Raw genomic sequence first — 20,223 nt, 5'->3', positions numbered from 1 at the left:
AAAAAAACGCGCCTGATTTAAATGTCACACCTGAACACTCACATCCTTTTAATTATGTTTGAAATTATGAACATTGCTCAACATCATGAAAATTAAACCTTATTTTCAATAAGCAATCCTGAAAAATATTTGGGGGTGCTTAACTTTTTTCCAGGTGTATATTTTCTTCTGTAATTAGCCAGCAGTCATCAACATTCAGATGTATTTATGCTTCATGTTCACCGGACACTGTACCATTCCAACTATGTTCTGTTGTATACAGACAGGTCCTTTCTACCTAAAACTGCAGCAGCTAGGGAAGCAGTGTTTGTGTGGCATGCACTGAAACATTTTGGGGCTCATGTCACCTGTTATTTATCCATTGGGATCCTATGATATTATACAACTTATCCCCTGTCACTATGACAAGTTGGATTCGTCAGTTGGTTCAGATAGCTTACTCTGGTCTTTCATTGGTGGAGTGGAGACTTTTTCGGGTCTCATTTCATTAAGGTTGACATATACCATGTCCCTGGCAGCTCAGTTGCATCGCCTGCTGGAGGAAATTGTACAAGCTGGTATGTGAACCACACCTAACACCTTTATATCGCACAACTTACATGATTTAGCAGTCTCCTCCTCAGATGGGTTGTGGCTACCCCTCGGTGGCTATTCTACATGCCCAGGCTCAATTGTGACAGAAGTGAGTAGCCATTTTTTTCTTTTATGCTCCTTTTCAGAGACCTTCTCATCATTCTCATTTGGATCCCACTTCGTGGCAAGTGTTGCCTGGTTAGGTATGATTTTACAAATTTGCTACCAGTAGACTAAAAACTAAATTCCTGGTAGCAACAAGCTCTGTGGAGATGGGGTGCTTTGTAAGAATCCCTTGTCACTTTCTGGGTGGTGAACAATTGTTCTATATGAAATGTTCTATATACAGTACTGAACTGCCACTCATGGACTATCATGAATAAAGCATAAAGGGGCTTTGCCCATCTCTGCTAACCCCTGGATTGAAGAAATTGGGGTTGGTTTTCTTTTCAAGATAGGGAATGTGGTTCACCTATTGCATTGTCTCTGGAGCATCATTCCTCAAGACTCCCCAGTGTGAGTTTCCCCCTATCTTCTAGTGGAGCAAGGGAGTCCTTACCACTCTCCAATTGCTGGAGTGGTAGACAGAGGTCTGTCCCTCCTGAGTGATGTCTGTACTCTTTATTCCATTAAAGGAGAAGAAGGCAAAGCTGGATACCCTCCCACCCTTAACCCTAGATGGTTTTCCCAGATGTCTGGTGGGGAGCCAGACCAGCCTATGTGGGAGCCTTCTCATAATTCTGGTTCAGAGATGACACTTGACTATCCAGTTGTGTGACCATGGCTCTTCTTTTATTCATTCTATTACTTTCCATGATCATGGAAGAGGGTCCTTGACTCCTTGTAATTCCACATGCGGATCATCATGTCTTTGAGCCACTGGTTGAACTTTGATTGTTCCACATCCTTCTCATAATTCTAGGAGCAGGAGGTGTTGCCTTTCCTCCCAAGTTGAGGTGATAGGATTTCGGTTCATAATTCCAGGCCGGATGATCTCTGTTTCTTCAGGTTGAGTGAGAGGTGAATTAGCTCCATAATTCTGAGTTTTGTTTGTTGCATTCTGTGCTTCTTCAGGTTGGGGGGAAGACTTGTCCAGTTGGGTGTTGCTTGCCTTCCCTTCATAATTCTGGTGGCTCGCATGCAACATTCTGTAACTTTCAGGTTCAGTGCCTGGGCCCGTAATTCTAAGTTTGGTTTGTTGCATTTTGTGCTTCTTCAGGTTGGAGTGAGGGTTTGTCCACTTAGGTGTTACTTGCCTTCTCTTTGTAATTCTGGTGGCTCAACATGCAACATCCTCTAACTTTCAGGTTGGGTTCCCTTCATATCATATTCCTATTATACAATTATATCATATTGCAGTCTTCATGCACTAGCCACTCCACCTTGGATCTAACTTTGCATTCACAGCCCTATAATTCCAATGATGAGATGTGGAACCGTGTCTGTATGGTTGAAGCCTGGGATGAATCTCATGATAATGAACATTGTTGACTCTGTAGCTGGTTGGCCTTTACCACTCATGTTTAGATTTCACTTTATCCGGGCAAAGAGCATACCTGTTCCAGAAGTAGTGTGGATCCCCACCAATGTGCTTTATTATATTTCAATTTTGCACACCTATTTTTCTATGCAGACTTTTTCTGTGTCGACCTTCCCCTCAATCATCCCCTCTACCTTGTCAATGTGGGATTCTAGCTAAAGTGAGAGTGAAGGTAAATGTGTTTCAAAAGCTTACATTTTCCTATATGGAAAATGTATTTTTGATAATACTCGCCTCTTCCCACACTGCCCGCCCTTCCTCCCCAAAATAGCCAGTGTTTGGGGTCTGATAATCTTGCTAGTCTCGAAAAAGTGAGTAAGAAAGAATAGCAGGGAGATTGTATACAGATCTGGTATAGAGGGCGCATTTATGTAGGTGGAGAGAGTCACAAGATTAAAACTACTAGGGATGATATAGATGGATATAAAGACTGGAGCAAGTGAGGTAGAATTCATACCAATGCTTATATGGCAAAGAACAGAACCTTTCATCAGGATAAAGCTAAAGTGTGAGTGGACATAAGTATTATCAGAAATACATTTTCAGTATAGGTAAATGTAAACTTTAACAAGTTTAAAAATTAAAAATTACCCATGTTCTACCTTTGCCTAAGATAGTTTGAAAGATCTGAAATCACTGGCAGTTGAACGCCACTCAGCTAGCATTGTGAGCTTTGACACTGTAATTTTCTCAGACATAATGTCAAGAAAGATAACTTTTAACTGACTCAATTCATTAAGTAATTAAATATAATGTATGTGTTATTGAACTCACCTGGGTGACAGAACTGGCAAAAAAACATACAGATTAGTTTAATGGTTAAAACAGTTTGTATATGTATATGAAAGTTTGACTTATTTACAACACTATATATCTTGGAGCAGGGATGGTTGGTTGTGAATAAAGCATTCATGAATAATGTTGAGTGCTTATAGATCTTTCACCATTGTGGATTTTTTTAACAGTATTAAGTTACATAAATTATATTAGTAGTTAAAGACAGATGTTCACCTAGAAATTGGTTGCGTGTTTGTTATTTTGTATTATTTTCTCCTGTTTTTCATTGTTTAAAATGTACAACTAAAAATTATGGAAATAAAGATATATAATAAACATGAAAATGAAAAACGCATTATATTGGTAATAAAAAAAAAAAGAGTACTAAGGTTTCTTAAAGATACTGCAGATTTATAAATTAGATTTACAGTATTTAACAAGTGGTTGTTTGTTTACTGGGCCACAATACACTATTACATTGTAGGATAGTGTAGTATAGTACACTGCACTCGTGTATATATGGAAGCTCTGTGTGGCTCTGTTTGCACCATTTGCTTTAAAGATATGTAATCAACATAACAAGTTAAAGTCAACATTGATTACCTGTCCTGTATGACAAACTATTAAATTAAAGTAAAAGTGGATTCATATTTCAAAGACTTTAAAAAAATTTTCCATTAATATTTGATTACAATAATTTTGACCAGTTTCTTTGAAAAAAAAAAAGATTATTTTACATTTTTTAAGAGTAATATTTTATTCTTCTATTTGGTTTTAGGGTAACTGAAGCAATCTCTGTCCAAGAGTTGCAATATGAATATAATAAGATTCTCCCCAAATCATGCAGAAAGGTTTTCAGGTTAACAAAGTAACAGTTTCAGAGAATTGTATTTTTATCCCTTCATTTATTTATGTAACAAAAAAGCCCACTGTCTCGATGAAAGTCCCTTTATTAATTTACAGACTACATTATGTGGAGTACCTAGGTGAATTAGTGAGGAAACACAACATTGATCCCCTGACCATCTTCAACATTGATGAGCTGGAACTTGTTCTGAAAAGAGCCACTCTTCGTCTTCCTGTTAAATTACGGCAGGACTCAGAGGAACAATACCGAGAAAAACTTATCAAGGTGAATGTTCTGTATTTTTAGAAGTTCACGCATGCTCATTTTCTGTCCCCTTCACTAGGATTCACTATGTGGAATATCTGGTTGAAAAAATTAACAACAACAACCTCGAGCCATTGACTGTGATGGATGTGGATGATCTGCAATTAATGCTTCGATGGGGTCATTTGCCTGTACCACAGAAGTTAAAAAATGAGCCTGATGAGGACTATCGAGAGCGATTGTTAGAGGTTTGTTGGTAGAGGCATAATATAAATAATTCATTGACTGAAAAGTTATTAGAAAATGCTCAACTTCACAAGTGTAATTTTCTTTTTAATTAATAACCTATATTCAAATAAAGCTCTGTTGAGTAATATTCCTTACAAGTGACTTAGATGAAGCTGCTCTGTGTTGAAATAGCTCCAAACTGGAATAATCATTTGATAATGGATTAATTTCTTTACCTACACAAGCTTAACATGTTTCACAGTACAGCTTGGCCACAGATAGTAATACCCTCTTATCTTAACTAAACTAAACTAGTTTGTTGGTTGTTATGTAGAGTATTGTGGTGTCATGAGATATAAAGGTGTACTAGTTAAGTGAGCTACTGAAGATGTTTGGTTGACTAGTGGTATAAAAGTACAATACTGTGGTGTTAAATGGGGAAGGAAAGATGTTTGGTTGAGTATTGATACTAATGTACAGCATTGTGTTGTTAACTGAGGTATCAGAAATAATTGGTTTACTAGTGGTAATAAAGTACAGTGTTGTAGTATATATTGTGGTATTAAAGATGCTTTTTTTTTACTGTTAGTAGTAATTTACAGTGACATTAACTGAAGTATTCTGAAAGATATACTTGCTTGAATGGCAGGTGAACTGCATTGTACTGCAAAGTTAACTGAAGTATTCTTATAGTTAAGCTTGTTCAACTGGTAGTGATAAAGCACTGTACTTTGGTGTTAACTGAATTATTGTGCAAAATGTTTACGTGGTATTAATTTACAATACCGTTGTGGTAATTGATCCAATAAAAGATGCTTGATTGACTGATGGATGAATTGAACAATACAATGCCTTAAGTAAGATCTTCTGATTCTTACACGACTGGTGATGTTCTGGTGTTAACTGAGGTAATTAAAACATGTGATGACTGATGGTAATAATATATCATACTATGGTAGTGTTAGTATAGATATTACTTTTTACAAAACTTGCTTACTGTACTACTAGATTGTTTGTTGCCTGAAAAGTAGTGGTCCAATAACATGGAGTAAAGGAAATGATTTACGAGTTCAAGAAAAAAAATAGTATTGTGACATCTATGCATATAGCCTGTGGTATTCAGTAAATTCCTCAGCAACTATACAAGACATTTTGTGTCAATTCTGTTCCATTATGTGAAACATTTGTTTTATAAGGAAATTTTTTTTTCCATCAAGTAATATTGACATGTATGTCCACTGTTCAATATTGGATTTCAGTAATATGCCGGTAACGTGAAAAAAATTCTATTATAATTTTTATTGCAATTAACACTTCTGGCAATGTGAGGATTAACACAAGATAAATATTATGCATATTTTAATCTTTTAGTTGTTTCTCTCCTATACCAAAAACAATTTTTTTAGATTTTCTTAATGGAAAATTGAACTGTTTATTTTTTTAAACATCTGGGAAAATAGTTTTCATAATTTTTCTAATGTTAATGGTGAAATTGTGTTAAAGTGTTAAATGACTTTGATTTTGAACTTTAGATGTGAAAATTATTTCTGTTTAACATGTCACTGAATTGAATAAAGTTTTATTTAAAGACAAAAAGTAACAATAAAAACATGCAAACTGCCTACATTAAAAAACTTTGTTTAAATATAACAGCATATCAATCTGTAAGCTGAAACTAGTTTTATGTTTTTGATGACATTTTGGATTGAAAGGAATAAATATTTTAACTACATGTCTTTATTTTTTACTTTGATAAATTAATTCATCACTTTGATTTTCTCAGCATACAAATAATTTCTTATTTTTAAGTCATTCTGTATATTTCAACTTTTACATGTGGATCCAGTAATAGCAGCAGTGTTTTAATGTTAGCTCAGGAAATACCAACTATACATATCTTAAAGATATTATTTTAAAATTGTTTATAACTAACCTATAAATACATTATAACTTTGATAAGTTACCTGATAGTTAATTTTTGTATTATTCTTGCATCTGTATGTATCTTAACTGGTTTTTTCTAGTACTATATTTTTCTGATTTTTGTTTTTCAGAATATTGAGAAAGAGCTACCAATTCGTAAGATTACAACAACATTAAGATGAAAAGTTGTAAGTGAGAAGAATATGAAAATTTCCCAACAAAATCATCCCAATACCACCTGTTGTCAAACCTAAGCACTACAGCCATTTGGTTGGATAATTCAATTAAAGTGTATTTTTATTATCAGGGAAGAGAGATGTCGTGCATACAGTTGGACCCTAAGATTTGCAGGATTTCATTTTGAAGCTCATGATTATTGCTGCTTAAGTACTCAAAAATGCTTGTAACATTATTGCAGTTTTAATATATTTTAGTAAATGTTGTGAAGAATATGGCAGATTCTGCCAAAAATCCAGTCACCCTTGTGATTCACTAATGAATAGACTAATTAAGCATACCACATATGATACTTATTTTGCAAGTGCTTATTGATGTTGTGCAAAAACATATAAAAGAATTACATCTAACACGTTTCATATGTATGCCATTCATTAAAAACGCAGAATGACATGAAAATAGACATAAAAAGTCATAATACCCCCCCCCCTTCTTCACATGTGAGCAAGATTAAAAAAGCTTTAGACCAATTTTCTTCTTCAGAGTTTTATAACTATAGTCATAGCTGTATTAATAAATATTTAGAAACCTTCCCAGTAGACCAGCATAATTCTATATATATCTTTTAATGGGACGTTAAGAAAAGTCCAATATTAGTTTAATTTCCTGCATAGATTTTATGTAACCAAAGATGTAGATTTGTAGATATTTATTTTGTATAATTTTCCCTGTGGTTAAATTGTCAAATAATAATGAGAGTGGTTTGAAAGTAGCGTAGAAGTTATAAGGCTTGGAACTTCTATTGACTGATGAAGACAAAGTGCATAAAAGGGTATAATTTTTAAGACTCAAGTGTTCAAGCTTCCTCTGTGAAGAGATAACACCAACTCGTATTCTTCTTTGTCTGTCAATCCATAAAATCTAACTTATATTCAATCAACCAATGTTGTGTTAACTCCTAAAAGAGGTAACTAGGTATACCCCCCCCCCTCTTCAGTAGCTCAGCAGTAAGTCTTGGGGCTTATAATGCTAAAATTCAGATGTTGATATCTTCAATGGGCAAAGGACAGTGTAACTTTGCACTTAAAAACAAATAAATTATTAAATTAATTCTGATATGAGTAAAGCTATTTTATTTCTCAATTATAAGGGACATAACTGTGGATTGTCTTAAATATCATATTATTTGTTGCCAAATTTTTAATATTGTTAAAAAATATAGGATCTCATTTTACAAATCTATCTAATAAGGACAAAAAAAGTGGGAAATATATGGTGACAAAACCAATGCTTGTATTATTTCACTTATAAGTCTAAAAAGTAAACAAAATATCATATATGTATGTAGAAGCAATATACATACATGATACCATATGAAATTCAAGTAAAATAACACACCTATGTTAAAAAAGTCTTTGTATTACAAAACTGCCATACATACACATATTTTACTGTTTTTTCAGAAATATTTTAGAACTTATGTTTCATTCTATTGCATCTTTTAGTGTTCATCTAGTTTCTATGTCATTAGTTTGTTCATTTACCCTAATTCTTGAAATAAATAAAAGATGTGACTTCAGTGACATACTACTACAAAATAACTTGTAATGCTAAGATATATTAACTAATTAATTTGTATAAAAGATTAATGCAATGAAACTATATTTAACACACTGTCTTTCTTTTATTTGATTTGTGATAACTTGGAGTGAATGCTCGTTATTCATATATGCTCATAAACTCTATGCAGTATGTTTATTGCCTTTTAATAGATGATTATGTAATGGCACTGATACTTTGTAGATCTTGTATATGTTAAAATTCTCACTGGTAGGTGCAAGTTCTTTCTGAAAAACAAAGCCATGAATGCTTTTTAAAAAGCTTCTCAAAAATCCCAAGAATTGTTAGGAATTTCATTTTCATACTGGTTTTCCTGTTAATCCCTTCTGAGACTGACTGCCTTCATATTAATGCATGTAACTTGAGTAGAAATATAACACTTAGGCTTAGGAATTGTCCTACAATTGCCTGTGGAATATATTTACTTCTATATGATACACAAGATACTTGAATATCACAACTAACAAGTAATTTGGGTAAGAATATATTCAAATTCTGGTTACCTGTTTGAGAACTATCTTGATGAAGCATAAAAGCTGACATTGTGTTTGTTATTGTAAAAAAATTAAACCTTTATGGTGAATAGAGAATATTAGTTGTCTTACATAATTCTTTGTTAAAACTCTTCCAAACTTTGGTCACTTTTTTTAATGTAAAATAATGCTCATAGATGTTATAAAGAAGTTCTATGACTTAATAAACATTGATGATCAGATTGATGACATGTGAAGTTGTTATATCTTGGTTTGTAGTAAATTTAACTTTCAATACAGATTTTCAAAAAATTACAAGACTAGTTTTATTTTATGCAGTGAAATTTGTTTATATTAAACGTAGTGCATTTTTAATACAGTTTTTATTAAAATTAATGCCAATCTTATGTATTATTATTACAGAAATTAAACTAGCATATTTTTATCATAGCATAATCTTCTTTATCACAAAGATTATGTATATACTCTCCATGTTACCATGCTGTAACAGTTAATATATAAAGCTTCAATAACATAAGTAATTAAATGATTTGAAAGAAAATGAATTATATTTATGGTGTTTTACAATTCTGTGTGAATGAAAAAAAGTTAATCCAAGTCTAGGCCTAGGTGCTTATTAAATCATTATGCATTGTTTAATGAATATGATGTCATTTAGGAAACTCTCATGGTCCTTTACAGTTGCTTTAAACTCCACTAATTGACAATGAATGATAAATAAATACTTTTCTGAAATTATAATAAAGTTATTCAGAAGCTGCTGTGATTTCTGACAAAGTATCAGTGTGAATTTCTTCTAGCTTGTTATAATAGCCACTGCTATATAATAATTATATATGTATACAAACACACACACACACAAATAATTAATGTTGGAGCTTTCACCTAAGATGCTGTGATTTCTGACAAAGTATCAGTGTGAATTTCTTCTAGCTTGTTATAATAGCCACTGCTATATAATAATTATATATGTATTCAAACACACACACACACAAATAATTAATGTTGGAGCTTTCACCTAAGATGTCGAGATTTCAATGCCAATTTTTGTTTTTCAAGTAACATGAATGCTGCAAGTAAGAAAATGTTCATAGAAGTACATAAAGTATGTTTGATGTTGAAACATTAAATGTATTGAATGAAAGTTTCACGGGAGTGAAACACACAATTATTAAGGTTACTGGCATTTAGTAGTATCTTACAGGCTTCATATTAAAAAGTTACAGCAGAAGTAATTAATGTAATAATAATATTGTTTAGTGGAGAGTCTTTTCAATTTAAAAAAATGTTAGAAATAACTTAAGAAAAATGGGAAGTTTTAAAACATTTGTGTTCATCAAAGGACTTTGTCAACTAAAACCAAATAAGGAAATGGGTTAGTCATGTAAATGAAAGAAGATGATATTAAAAAGGTGCACAACATCTTATCCAATGAAAGTAAATTTAAATGTTTAGATACAGACCCTACCACTCAAGAGGAGGGCAAATTGTAAAGGTTTTACTTCAACTAAAGAAACTGGGTACTATTACAAATGAAAATTTATGATAGTATCCATACAGTGAGGTCACAACCTGGTATTGTATGGATTGACTAAACCTATTACCTCATCCAACCTTTTTTTTTTCATACACTGGCACCTATAATTATGTGTAAGCTGGGTTTTTGAATGAGTTTTTAATTTCTTATATTAGTAACGAATTTACTGTTAAAGATAGTTTAACTTTTCCTAAAGAAATACATTTTGAGGAACCAGTTGTTTGTTGTAGTTTTGACATAGAATTCTTAAATATGAATATATACTTCTGAAACAAATTTAGCAAAAGGGATGCACAAGGATGTTTCTAAAAAAAATTATTACATTTTGCTACTAAATAGACAAAGTTGTGATGAAATTGAAGGAGCTATTATGGGGTTCAAGTTTAGCATCAGGTTTAGTCATTTGTTTTTAAGTCACAATGAAAAACTCTGGCTTGAAAATTATCTGCAAGAATTTAACGTGGAGTATTTTAATGGTAAACAATAATATTAAATTCACTGCTGCATTAAAAGATTAACCTTAAGTACCCATTTTGGATTTATAAGTAATTAACCTTGATAACTGTTTTACTTGTACTGGCTTGTATTTTAATTTCAATAGTTTTATACCATTTGCATATAAAAATAATTTAATTTGTAATTTAGTGTTTTGTACCTTCCATTTATCTGGTGACTAGTATGGACTTAATAAACTGAAAACATAAAGTTGATGTTAAGAAGTAAATTTTAACTATTTTTTTGTAATGTTTCTACACCCCAAAATCTGTTGTAGCTAAATTACCTGTGTATATAATTGGATCTCATCAATTTTAAGTAAGAAAGAAACTTCAACAAATATATAACCACTTTACCCAGACATTTATTTTAAAATCATCTATAAGCCCCTACTGCAAATAGAAAAGTTTTTCTGATTTAAGGGTAGAATACATTTTCTGCAGCAGTCACGGGGAGTTTATAAAGTTAACATTTTCCTTACATGAAAATATAATTCCGATAGATACTCACTTCTTCACAAAGAAAGCTATCTTCTCCAATAGCCTTTAGCCTCATGCATCTTTCTTAGAAATTTGCATGCCACTAGCTTTCAGGCAACTCCCTCCTAAACTCATGAGATTTTTTGTGAAGTGTGCTAATGCAGCAAAAGCCCTCCACCATTATGAAGATGGCACAGCCTTCCTGCACACTACCTCCCCCCCCTACAATTTTGCACTTGTGATCTTCATTCTATGACAAGGCAAGGAATACTAAATTGGAAGGGTGGGAAGTGTGTTAGGAGGTAAGTATATATCAGAAATACATTTTCAGGTACAGAAAATGTTAACTTCTGAGGCAATACACACCTATTTATACAGAAAGCTAGAATCCCACATTAATATGGGGGAGGAACTATTGCAAAAGTTACCTACATGAGCTCTGTTCAGAAAGTGTCTGGGGGAAATCCATGGAGTGTGACTCCCGATGGCAGGGGCTCCATAAGAACACACTCATGGGAGACAGCATCTCATCTCTTTTGGGGTATACACTTTGCCCAGATTGGAAGGGAGGAAAAAGCAAACAAGCCCCATATGTTGGGCAGAATAAGAACATGACCGTCTGAGTTCTTGCACACAAGAGGTCGGAGAGCCAATATTTGTAGCATGGTTGGGGTTTGATCAGATCATACCTAGTGCTCACTTCAACCCTACCATCAGATTTATTGGTTTGACACCAGCTGCAGGAGGAGGGTACAGGAATTATTAGTGCGTGTTCTTCTCAACTCTACCATCAGACTCCTGGACCGACACCAGCTGCAAGAGGAGGGCATAGAAGTCCTGATATAAAGTACGTAATAAGAAGAGTGCATAAATCAACTCAACTGTACAGTCATCTGCTGTAGAAAGAGGAGAGCACGATTTGTTAGTAAGTAAGGAGAAGGGCATATGTGTATAGTGTGTGGGCTCACTTCAACTCTACTGAACAGTCCCTAGCTGCAGGGGGAGGGCAAACTCTTGTAATGTGCTTGCCTCAACTCTACTGAACAGATGCAGATGGCAGGAGGAGGGCGCAGTAGCATATGAAATGATTTTGGCATGCTGTTGGTTTAAGTATATGAGGGGTGACCTGCACTACTCTGACAGTGTCACCACCACCCAACATTCCACTGATTGGCACCTCTTGTTTAGCCTTCGGTTGTTAGGTCCCAAACAGTTAGAGTTCTCCATTGTCCACCATTCCAGCAGCTAGGAACTGGTAAATGGTAGAACTGCTCCACTCAAAGAAAAAAGGGGGTAGAAAGAATTCACAGTGTGGAGACCTGGAGAAAATAAAGTTCCCAGATCCCCATCAGTCCTGTTTCAGCCAGAAAGGTCATTTACTGAAGACAGTGCAATGGGTGACTTTTTAAACCTATTTTGAAAAGACAGCAAGCATGAGCCAGGGAAGCAGGCAGAGCACTTGCTGGTGCTGGCTTATTCCATGATAGTCCATGAAATAGTTATGGTCTGGATCAGACAGTAGACTGATATCAGAATATCCCGTTAGGATACCCCAAGTGATCTTGCGGAACAACCCATCTCAAAAGTGGGTATATATATGGATCTAGGGCAGATGGTATGAGTGTGTTCTGTTATCCTGGCTTGATGTGGAATTTGGGGAAATAAGCATACCTTGCGATACACCACCAGCCACCTTGCACGATCCTGGAAGCAAATGCTATAAACCAAAGGCAAATGTACTCATCTGCCCAAACAAGCAATTGTTGGAAATAATCAGTGAGAGAATAAGAGAGGTGATGAATCCAATGAGATGAAATGCTGACCATCTGCAAGCAACAACCTTCAATGAGGAGGAGACTCAACAAAATACTTGGCAGGCCATACCAATAAAGGCAGAGGAAGATTTGTAGAGGAATGTAGAGTGGAATATGGAAACCCTGAAAGTGGTAGGTACAAGTTAAGTAGCAAAGAATGGCACGAACAGGACAGAAAAATCTGTTCAACTCCGAACAAGCTTAGAAGAGTGAAAAAAAGACGGGATAGGAGAAAGGTAGAGGTCTCCTCCCCAAGTGTCTAAAGACCTAGAGAAGTAGGACCAATATGGAGAAATAAAAGTATGAAGATAATGGAAAAGGTATGTGACAAGTCATTAGCACAAATATTTGAACAACAGCAACCATCAGCAAGAAGAAAGAGGAATATGTCTGAAGAGAAGGCAGTAAAAGTTGCAGGTTGCCAATGGCTCAAATAGGCACAGGTAGGAACATTCAGGATGACACTGATGTTCTGATAAGGCACAGGAACAGAGTGAGTGTGTCTATAGATAAGGAAGGATCAGAACAAGGTGGAGAAAGCAGGGAAGGAAACTTTGCAGCATTGAGCAGGTAAAATGGTGAAGAAAAGGCCACTCAATAACAGGCAAGGCAGAGACAGCTAAACCCTGTAGAACAGCCTGGTAAAGGAAATGGAGATGTCCAACTGTAGTGCAATTAGGAGGAAGGTGGCAATAGATGGGCCAACATCAAAAGCCATTCCCCCACCTGGGCAGAACGACCAGGGAAAATGATGAATGATGCCTGGAATTGGGAAATGAAAGGATTACCAGATGGGAAAGTCTGGTTCAACAAGCGATGGACCCGACTAATTAAAACATGAAGGTGGAAGGACAAGATCCTGTGATGCTGAAGCAATAGTGTATAATTGACAGGGAAAGAGGATGTTGGATCACCAGGTGGCATAGAAGAGGAATCCAAGATTAAGCCAGCCAGAGGGGTACCACCAAGACAAAATAACAAAGAATGTCTTCATTTAAGGTCAGGACCCAAGGTTAAGGCTGCAAAGGTGAGAGAGCATTAGGACATGTATAAGACCAGACCAGAGCCAAGGGATGAAGAACAGATGATTGGAAAAGAGGAAGCATGAATGAGAGAAGGTTGACTAGGCTACAATGACTGGAGTCCCCAAGGGAGCACTTCCAATGGAAACTGGTGGAGAAGAGACATTCTGCAAGTAGAACCCAGACCAACCAAGAGAGGCAGTCTGGTTCATATTACCCAGTACATAACAGGCAAGGAAAACAACCTGTGAAGAATTGATCCAAGAAGGAAGATCCAGAGTTTGAAAGCAAGAGGTTCTGGATTAGATTCTTCCCAAAGCAGCTAACTGAGGAAGAGCTAAGGAGTTGGTGGAAAGGAAAATAAGGAAATGATGCACTAGGAGAGGTATTAATGGGATCATACTCAACAGTCTATCAGAATTTTGAGCGTGTAGATATGGAAAAAGGAGACTAGTCTAAGGTCCATGTGCCAGATGTAAAACTGATGTTCTGGGATGCTCCCCAAAAAGAGGGGGAAGCATAGGTGAAGAGATGTATTACCTTTGTGGGTGGAGGTAATGGAACACAGAGAGGTGATATTGGATCAATCCAGCATTCATACAAATATTAGAATTGAGGAAGGGAAAGGAGGACCATTGAGGTCAAAGGATCTTGTTAAGTGTACAAGGACAAACAGATAAGGTACACATGTGTGTGACCCAGGGATAAACAGTCCTCATGAAGCCATGATCACCAAATACTTAAACTCAAGCTTGCAGGCAGATAGAAAAAATCTGATCTCAGCAGAGAATGAGTTGAACCTCTACCCACCCTTAGTGAATAGGATATTGAGTGGGAGCAAGAAACTGGTGGAAGAGGTGATGAACACAGCGTCAAATAGATATTGGACAGATGGGAATGGATGGAGAAAGAAAACAAGATGAGGGCAGAAAGGAGAAGAGGAAGTGAATGGGAGAAACAGTCTGTGGTAAAAAGTAGAAAAACCCGAGTGTGGATGGAAAAGTGTAACCACAGGAGTTCAAACTATAACATACAGGACCCCATGCTGCAGAAACATCACTGAAGAATTCAACGAGTCTGACGTCGGGTAAAGGAGGAAGTTTGGAATCAAAAATGGGGAATTAAGGAGTAAGACAAGGTACAAACATGGAGGTAGAGTTAGGGACAGTGTAGAAACAATGTACAAAAGTGAGGATTGATAATGGGCAGGCTCATACCATGATTGAATCAAATCAGGAATACCACCAAACTTCAGAGCAAAGAAAGGGGCTAGGCAAGGGGATTGAAGAAAGGAAGAAAGAAGTCAAACTTAAGATAGAAGAGTATCCTTACCCAACAATCCTCAGATATGGTAAAAGTGGAATGGCCACAGTGGAGATGTGAAGGGAATGATAATCACTGGGATACTGTGGAGTGTGGTAAAAATGATCAGATAAAGACAGGAGTAGTGGGTACTGGAGGGCAAAACTAATGCCAATAGTCCAAACCCCTTCTCCCAGGTAAGGGCAATCCCAAACATAAGAATTGCAAAAGGGGATTGAGAAAGACTAAAATCAAGGAAATAAGAAGCAAATAGACATAAAGAGTGAGGCTTGATGTCACAGAAAAATAAGTAGTCCAGGAATAGTAAACAAAATGAGTTAGGGTTAGAATTAAGAAGTAGGGAACACGAAGAAAAATATAATACAGAAGAAATAAAAGGATAAATCAAGGGCAAATAATGTGAGAAAGTTGAAGTTTCTCTTCCACAGTTACAGAAGTTTCCAAAGCTTAAGCAGGTGAAGGAACAATCTAATACATCTTCCTCATTCACCCCAAAAACAAGGGGAAGTAATTCCTAAAGAAAGAACTGGAGCTGGAGTTCCTGGCAGCATAAGGAAATCCACTACCCTATTCAAAATAGCTGCCACATAATCCAAGAGAATGTGCCTCCATAAGCCATAATTGCTACATAAGTGTTGGTGGAGGGCTTTTGCTGCATAATAATGTCATTATGCAGTAATGCAATTCACAAAAAACTCGTGAGTTTAGGTGGGAGTTGCCTGAAAGCTAGTGGCATGCAAATTTCTAAGGAAGATGCATGAGAAAGATAACTTTCTGTGTGAACAGGTGTGTATCACCTCAGAATTTACATGTTCATAATGCAATCTCTATTATATAGGACTAATTGTGTGATGTCTCTCCTCACATATAAAAGATCAACAGTAGACAAGAGACTACAGATATTACGTCAATGATTGTGATGGTATGCAAAATGTTTCACTGAAGACCTAGGAACTCTGAAAACAAAAGAAATGATAAACATACATTTGTTACAACCAAGTTTAAATGTTAATCATTCATTAACAGAATTTTTTATACAAATGTTGGATTTAACTGTCTGATGATGGTCAAAAGCACGGTGGAGTTGGTGTAATTTTACATGAATTTGAAAAAATGCAAATGCTATTAAGACTATAGAACTGAAAGATATCAGAAAGATTTGTTTCATGTGAAATTTTATTAACTTAAAACACAGTTTTTCTATACATAAAGTAACAAGTTTTAACAACAGTAGGACAGTTATAAAACAGTGAAGAATTAGAGTGTCTTGAAAACTCTTCTTACAAAAGCATTAAAAGTAAACAGGACACTTTATAAAACAAAATTTAAAAAACCAAGTTTTTTCAAAAGTTTATACGTGACTTCAAGTTCAAAGATTCTTTCCCATCTTTTCATTAATGACCAATTTTCTGCCAGCTTTAAGAAAAAAAGTCCTACCTGTAAATGTTAATAGTAATCTTTACAAAAAATTCCTCAAGTATAAGTACATTTCTTCATTACATCAATCTGTAATGCTGGTCACCAAATTTATGGCTTAAGAATTCTCAGGAAATATACATACTGTTTCTATTTTACATTTCTGAAGAGGTAGTGAATAACGACAATTGCACTATTCACTATAAACACTCTTAAATGAATTTTTATATTTGTTTAAACAAGTCATGTTACAGTTTACTTGGTTATGTCCTCTTATCACTGATTCATTTAGTACAACCAGAATTATTTATCCACCAGTCACTAAATTATAATGTTCAAGAATCATGATTCTTCAGAAATATGTTTTAAGAGGCATCAAGTAATTTAACATATGTATTTACATACAAAAAAGGCCCAGAAATGGTATGCTACTCTATAATCTTTCATTTATCATTGAGTAAGACTTTCTTAAAAGGATATTGAGATGCTGAGGATGGAAGATTTGATGAAGAAAAGGAAGTGTTACTTGAAAATTTGTGTTTTCTGTTTTTCCTGCATGAACTGATAAGCAGAATTAGATAAGACTATGCTTTATTCACCCTTTGAAAATATTAACTTGCTTTGGGTATGATACCCCTAAGATAGATAATATCTACAAGTAAAATATTAAGGAACTACACAGGAGTTTATGCAGTACCATATCTGGACCATCTCATATGTATATCGTTGTATTTCTTTCCTCCTGCAGGACACACATACACAAAATAAATCAATGAAACCAAAAGATAAATCTCATGCTGTTACATTACTACACTAGATTATTTCTGATCTTTTCACCTGTGTCATAAACAAAATTTAAATCATATAATTAATACTCACAAGAAAACACTTGTTATCTGTCATTAATGAAGTCTTGTTTGTATTAACAAATCACTTTCTAAATGATTTGGTGGCTTCTAATGCTCTATGCACTACTATATTTTTTTTCAATGCAGTATAATTCAGAGAACTGAGGCTACAATGTATGATACAAAATCTTAAATTTTGATATTATGTTTCTTACCAATTTATGCTGTAAACAATGAAAAAAAATCACCACTTTACAATTTAAAAATTACATAGATTGAAGTATCATCATCCTGCAGTAATTCTTCACTTATTAAATGATGTCTGTAAATTACTTTTTAAACCACAAATAACTTGTTACTCTAGAATACAAGTCTGCCATAGTTTACGTTTATATTTTTTTGACAACCAAGAAAGTTATGCATCAAAACAAATGTAAAGCTACTATATCATAGAATGTGAATGACAGGTTAATATTGCTGTGTGTAGTGAAATGCTTACCGGCAATCTAGAACATTAAATGGCCCCTGTTCCAAATATGAAACTTTATCTAAAAAGAAAATTTTACATTTGCTTTGAATCTGTTTACTTCTAACCATTCTTATTAACTAAATAACTTCTAACAACATCTTAAAAGATGTTACTTTACTTATCCAAGTTGAAAATGTGAAAATCATTTACCTGTTTTACCAATATTTGGAAGATTTTCATTGATAAAACAAGATGAAATTACCTGTCCAGAAGCAGTCTATGTAAGGTTATTCAATATATATCTGTAAAATAGCCAGTGTATCACAGTGTTAGCTTTTAAAATTCCCATAATCTCTACCCCTTTACATGAAGTAGACCACCATTGTTCACATTACATAATACACAAATTTGTTATTTCTGCTTACATATACAGACTAGTGTAAAGGGAGCTAAGAAGCATTTGCAAGAGTTACAAGATTAAAGAATCACAGCTACAACAAAAATTGATAGGAATGATAAAATTGCACAGTTCTCTTAAAATGTTTTGATGTTTGGTCATATTATTCAACAAAACAGTAAACATTTTAAAGTTGTTAACAGAATAGTAGAATAAACTCACAAAAACAAATTATTAGCCAATATTTTATCAAACTCTCTTGTGGTATCACTAGATATCACATACAAAATATTATCCGAAATACACTTTGATACCACTTTGCACTTTTTATAATAATTCAAGATATTGTACATGTCAGTTTTGCTTTCAGCGGTGCATTTAGTTCAAAACATGTAGGAATATTAATTCCAGAAGGAATACAGTCACATTATCTTGTAGTTAAAGCATCTAAACTACAGTTAATTTTGTGCTAATGTTTCAAACTCTGTGCTCATTGTGCATTATTCCTTAGTAAACTCTACACATATACAGGAACACAGAAAAACTCCATACCTACATGTATGTTATTTGGATGTTTGTTCATTTTAAAAGACTCGTGTACCATAAAGCTGCGCAAGAATGATTATTGATGCAAAATCTAAAATTCAAACTGCAGATATAACACTAACTGTGCTCTATCACCACCATAATAAGTTCGATTTAAACAAAAACCATAGTTCAACATTTTGATAAATAATAATTTAAACAGATTTCAAAGATCTAAGTTATAACAGTGTCAAAAGAAAATTATTGTGTTGTTTTCCAAATAAAATTCAGAACAAAAATATATACAAACTCAAAACTACATATGTTGAATTAAACAAATATCAAATACAAACTATAAACAAAAATCAATTGCAATCTTTCATGTTAATTTTAAATTTGATCAGAAAACAGAAAAGAAAGAACTATAATAATGTTTTAACTGCATATATGTACACAAATGACACACAGTGTTTACCATGTATTTATGTTTTATGCTGGTAAGCTTACACAATTAGAATAACATAAATTTGAAAAACTATGAAATCTCTATGCTCTTAATATAACCTTAGGTTATGAAATTATACAAGTTCTTGGCCTATATTGTAAATAAACAAAGTTTCATGAAGAACTGGTGAAAGTTTGGTTATATTTTCAAGTGTGTAAGGCTATATATAAATAACTTAATATTTACACAAAAATTTGCTCATAGTAGTATTTAAAGACTTAAACAACTAATTAACGATTTGAATTCAATTTCATACAAATAAAACATCATTTGAGATGAAATTTTGCAATCTTAATGTTTTAGACTTAATAATCAAAACTAACTATGAAATATCAGATGATACATTTTATTTGTTGAAAACAGAAATTATTCTCCAGAAGTATACTTTACACAAAAAGTTTATACAAGCATAAAGGCAAAATGTATTTGTTTGAAATCTTCCATTCTGAAAAATACTTAAAATCAAAGTTACAAGAACTAATATTGCATCAAATGTAAATTTTCAAAAAGTTGAAAGATAAAAAACACACTGAGTTCAAAATTATTTTAATTTTTACTAAAGTTCAAATTTCTTTATCCTAAACAGGTTTATCACTTAAAAAATGAATGCCCTGTAAATACTTTAATATTTTCTTTACTTTTAAAGTAAGTTCATCAGTATGAAATAAAAATATTTTGTATACCTTGATCCAGTTATGTACTGAGTGCTTCCATGTTTAACCTTAATAACAATTAATTTAAAAAGGTATTTCACAATGAACTTCCCCAGCAGTTATTCATTAAGAGTTAAATATTCAACATCAAGTGATGCTGAATAGCATTCTTTCATGACATCTTTAATCAAAACCTTAGATCAGTGGTTCTTAACCTTTTTGCTACATGCCCCACCTGGACACCTCAAAAAATTTGATGCCCCTTAATATAAAAACAAATTTGGTGTTGAAAAGGTA

The 20,223-nt window shown here is 34.0% G+C and overlaps 2 protein-coding genes across 4 annotated transcripts in view; one reads left to right on the top strand and one right to left on the bottom strand.

The window, feature by feature from the left end:
• Positions 1 to 9,208, top strand: part of LOC106463128 — a 104,510-nt gene extending 95,302 nt beyond the window's left edge. Inside the window, exons 22-23 of one of the 2 annotated variants that reach the window (XM_022390694.1) lie at positions 4,081 to 4,249; positions 6,284 to 9,208. In XM_022390694.1, the coding sequence (XP_022246402.1) occupies positions 4,081 to 4,249; positions 6,284 to 6,334 (220 nt within the window). In that variant the 3' untranslated portion in view covers positions 6,335 to 9,208. Of the gene's footprint in view, positions 1 to 3,853; positions 4,023 to 4,080; positions 4,250 to 6,283 lie in introns of both variants that reach the window. The other variant, XM_013923143.2, reaches the window with a different exon arrangement.
• The window catches only part of LOC106463031 (zinc finger protein 64-like), a 67,869-nt gene that overhangs the window by 19,629 nt on the left and 28,017 nt on the right, over positions 1 to 20,223 (bottom strand). The window contains exon 5 of one of the 2 annotated variants that reach the window (XR_002611453.1): positions 16,278 to 16,550. The exons of the other annotated variant lie outside the window; for it this stretch is intronic. The gene's annotated coding sequence lies outside the window, so the exon portion shown is untranslated. Of the gene's footprint in view, positions 1 to 16,277; positions 16,551 to 20,223 lie in introns of those variants that run through there. 2 annotated transcript variants of the gene reach the window in all.

The sequence above is a fragment of the Limulus polyphemus genome, unplaced genomic scaffold (assembly GCF_000517525.1).
Source record: "Limulus polyphemus unplaced genomic scaffold, Limulus_polyphemus-2.1.2 Scaffold50, whole genome shotgun sequence".
Taxonomy (NCBI): domain Eukaryota; kingdom Metazoa; phylum Arthropoda; class Merostomata; order Xiphosura; family Limulidae; genus Limulus; species Limulus polyphemus.
The sequence above is the reverse complement of the archived record's forward strand: the minus strand, read 5'-3'. Positions and strand labels throughout refer to the sequence as shown.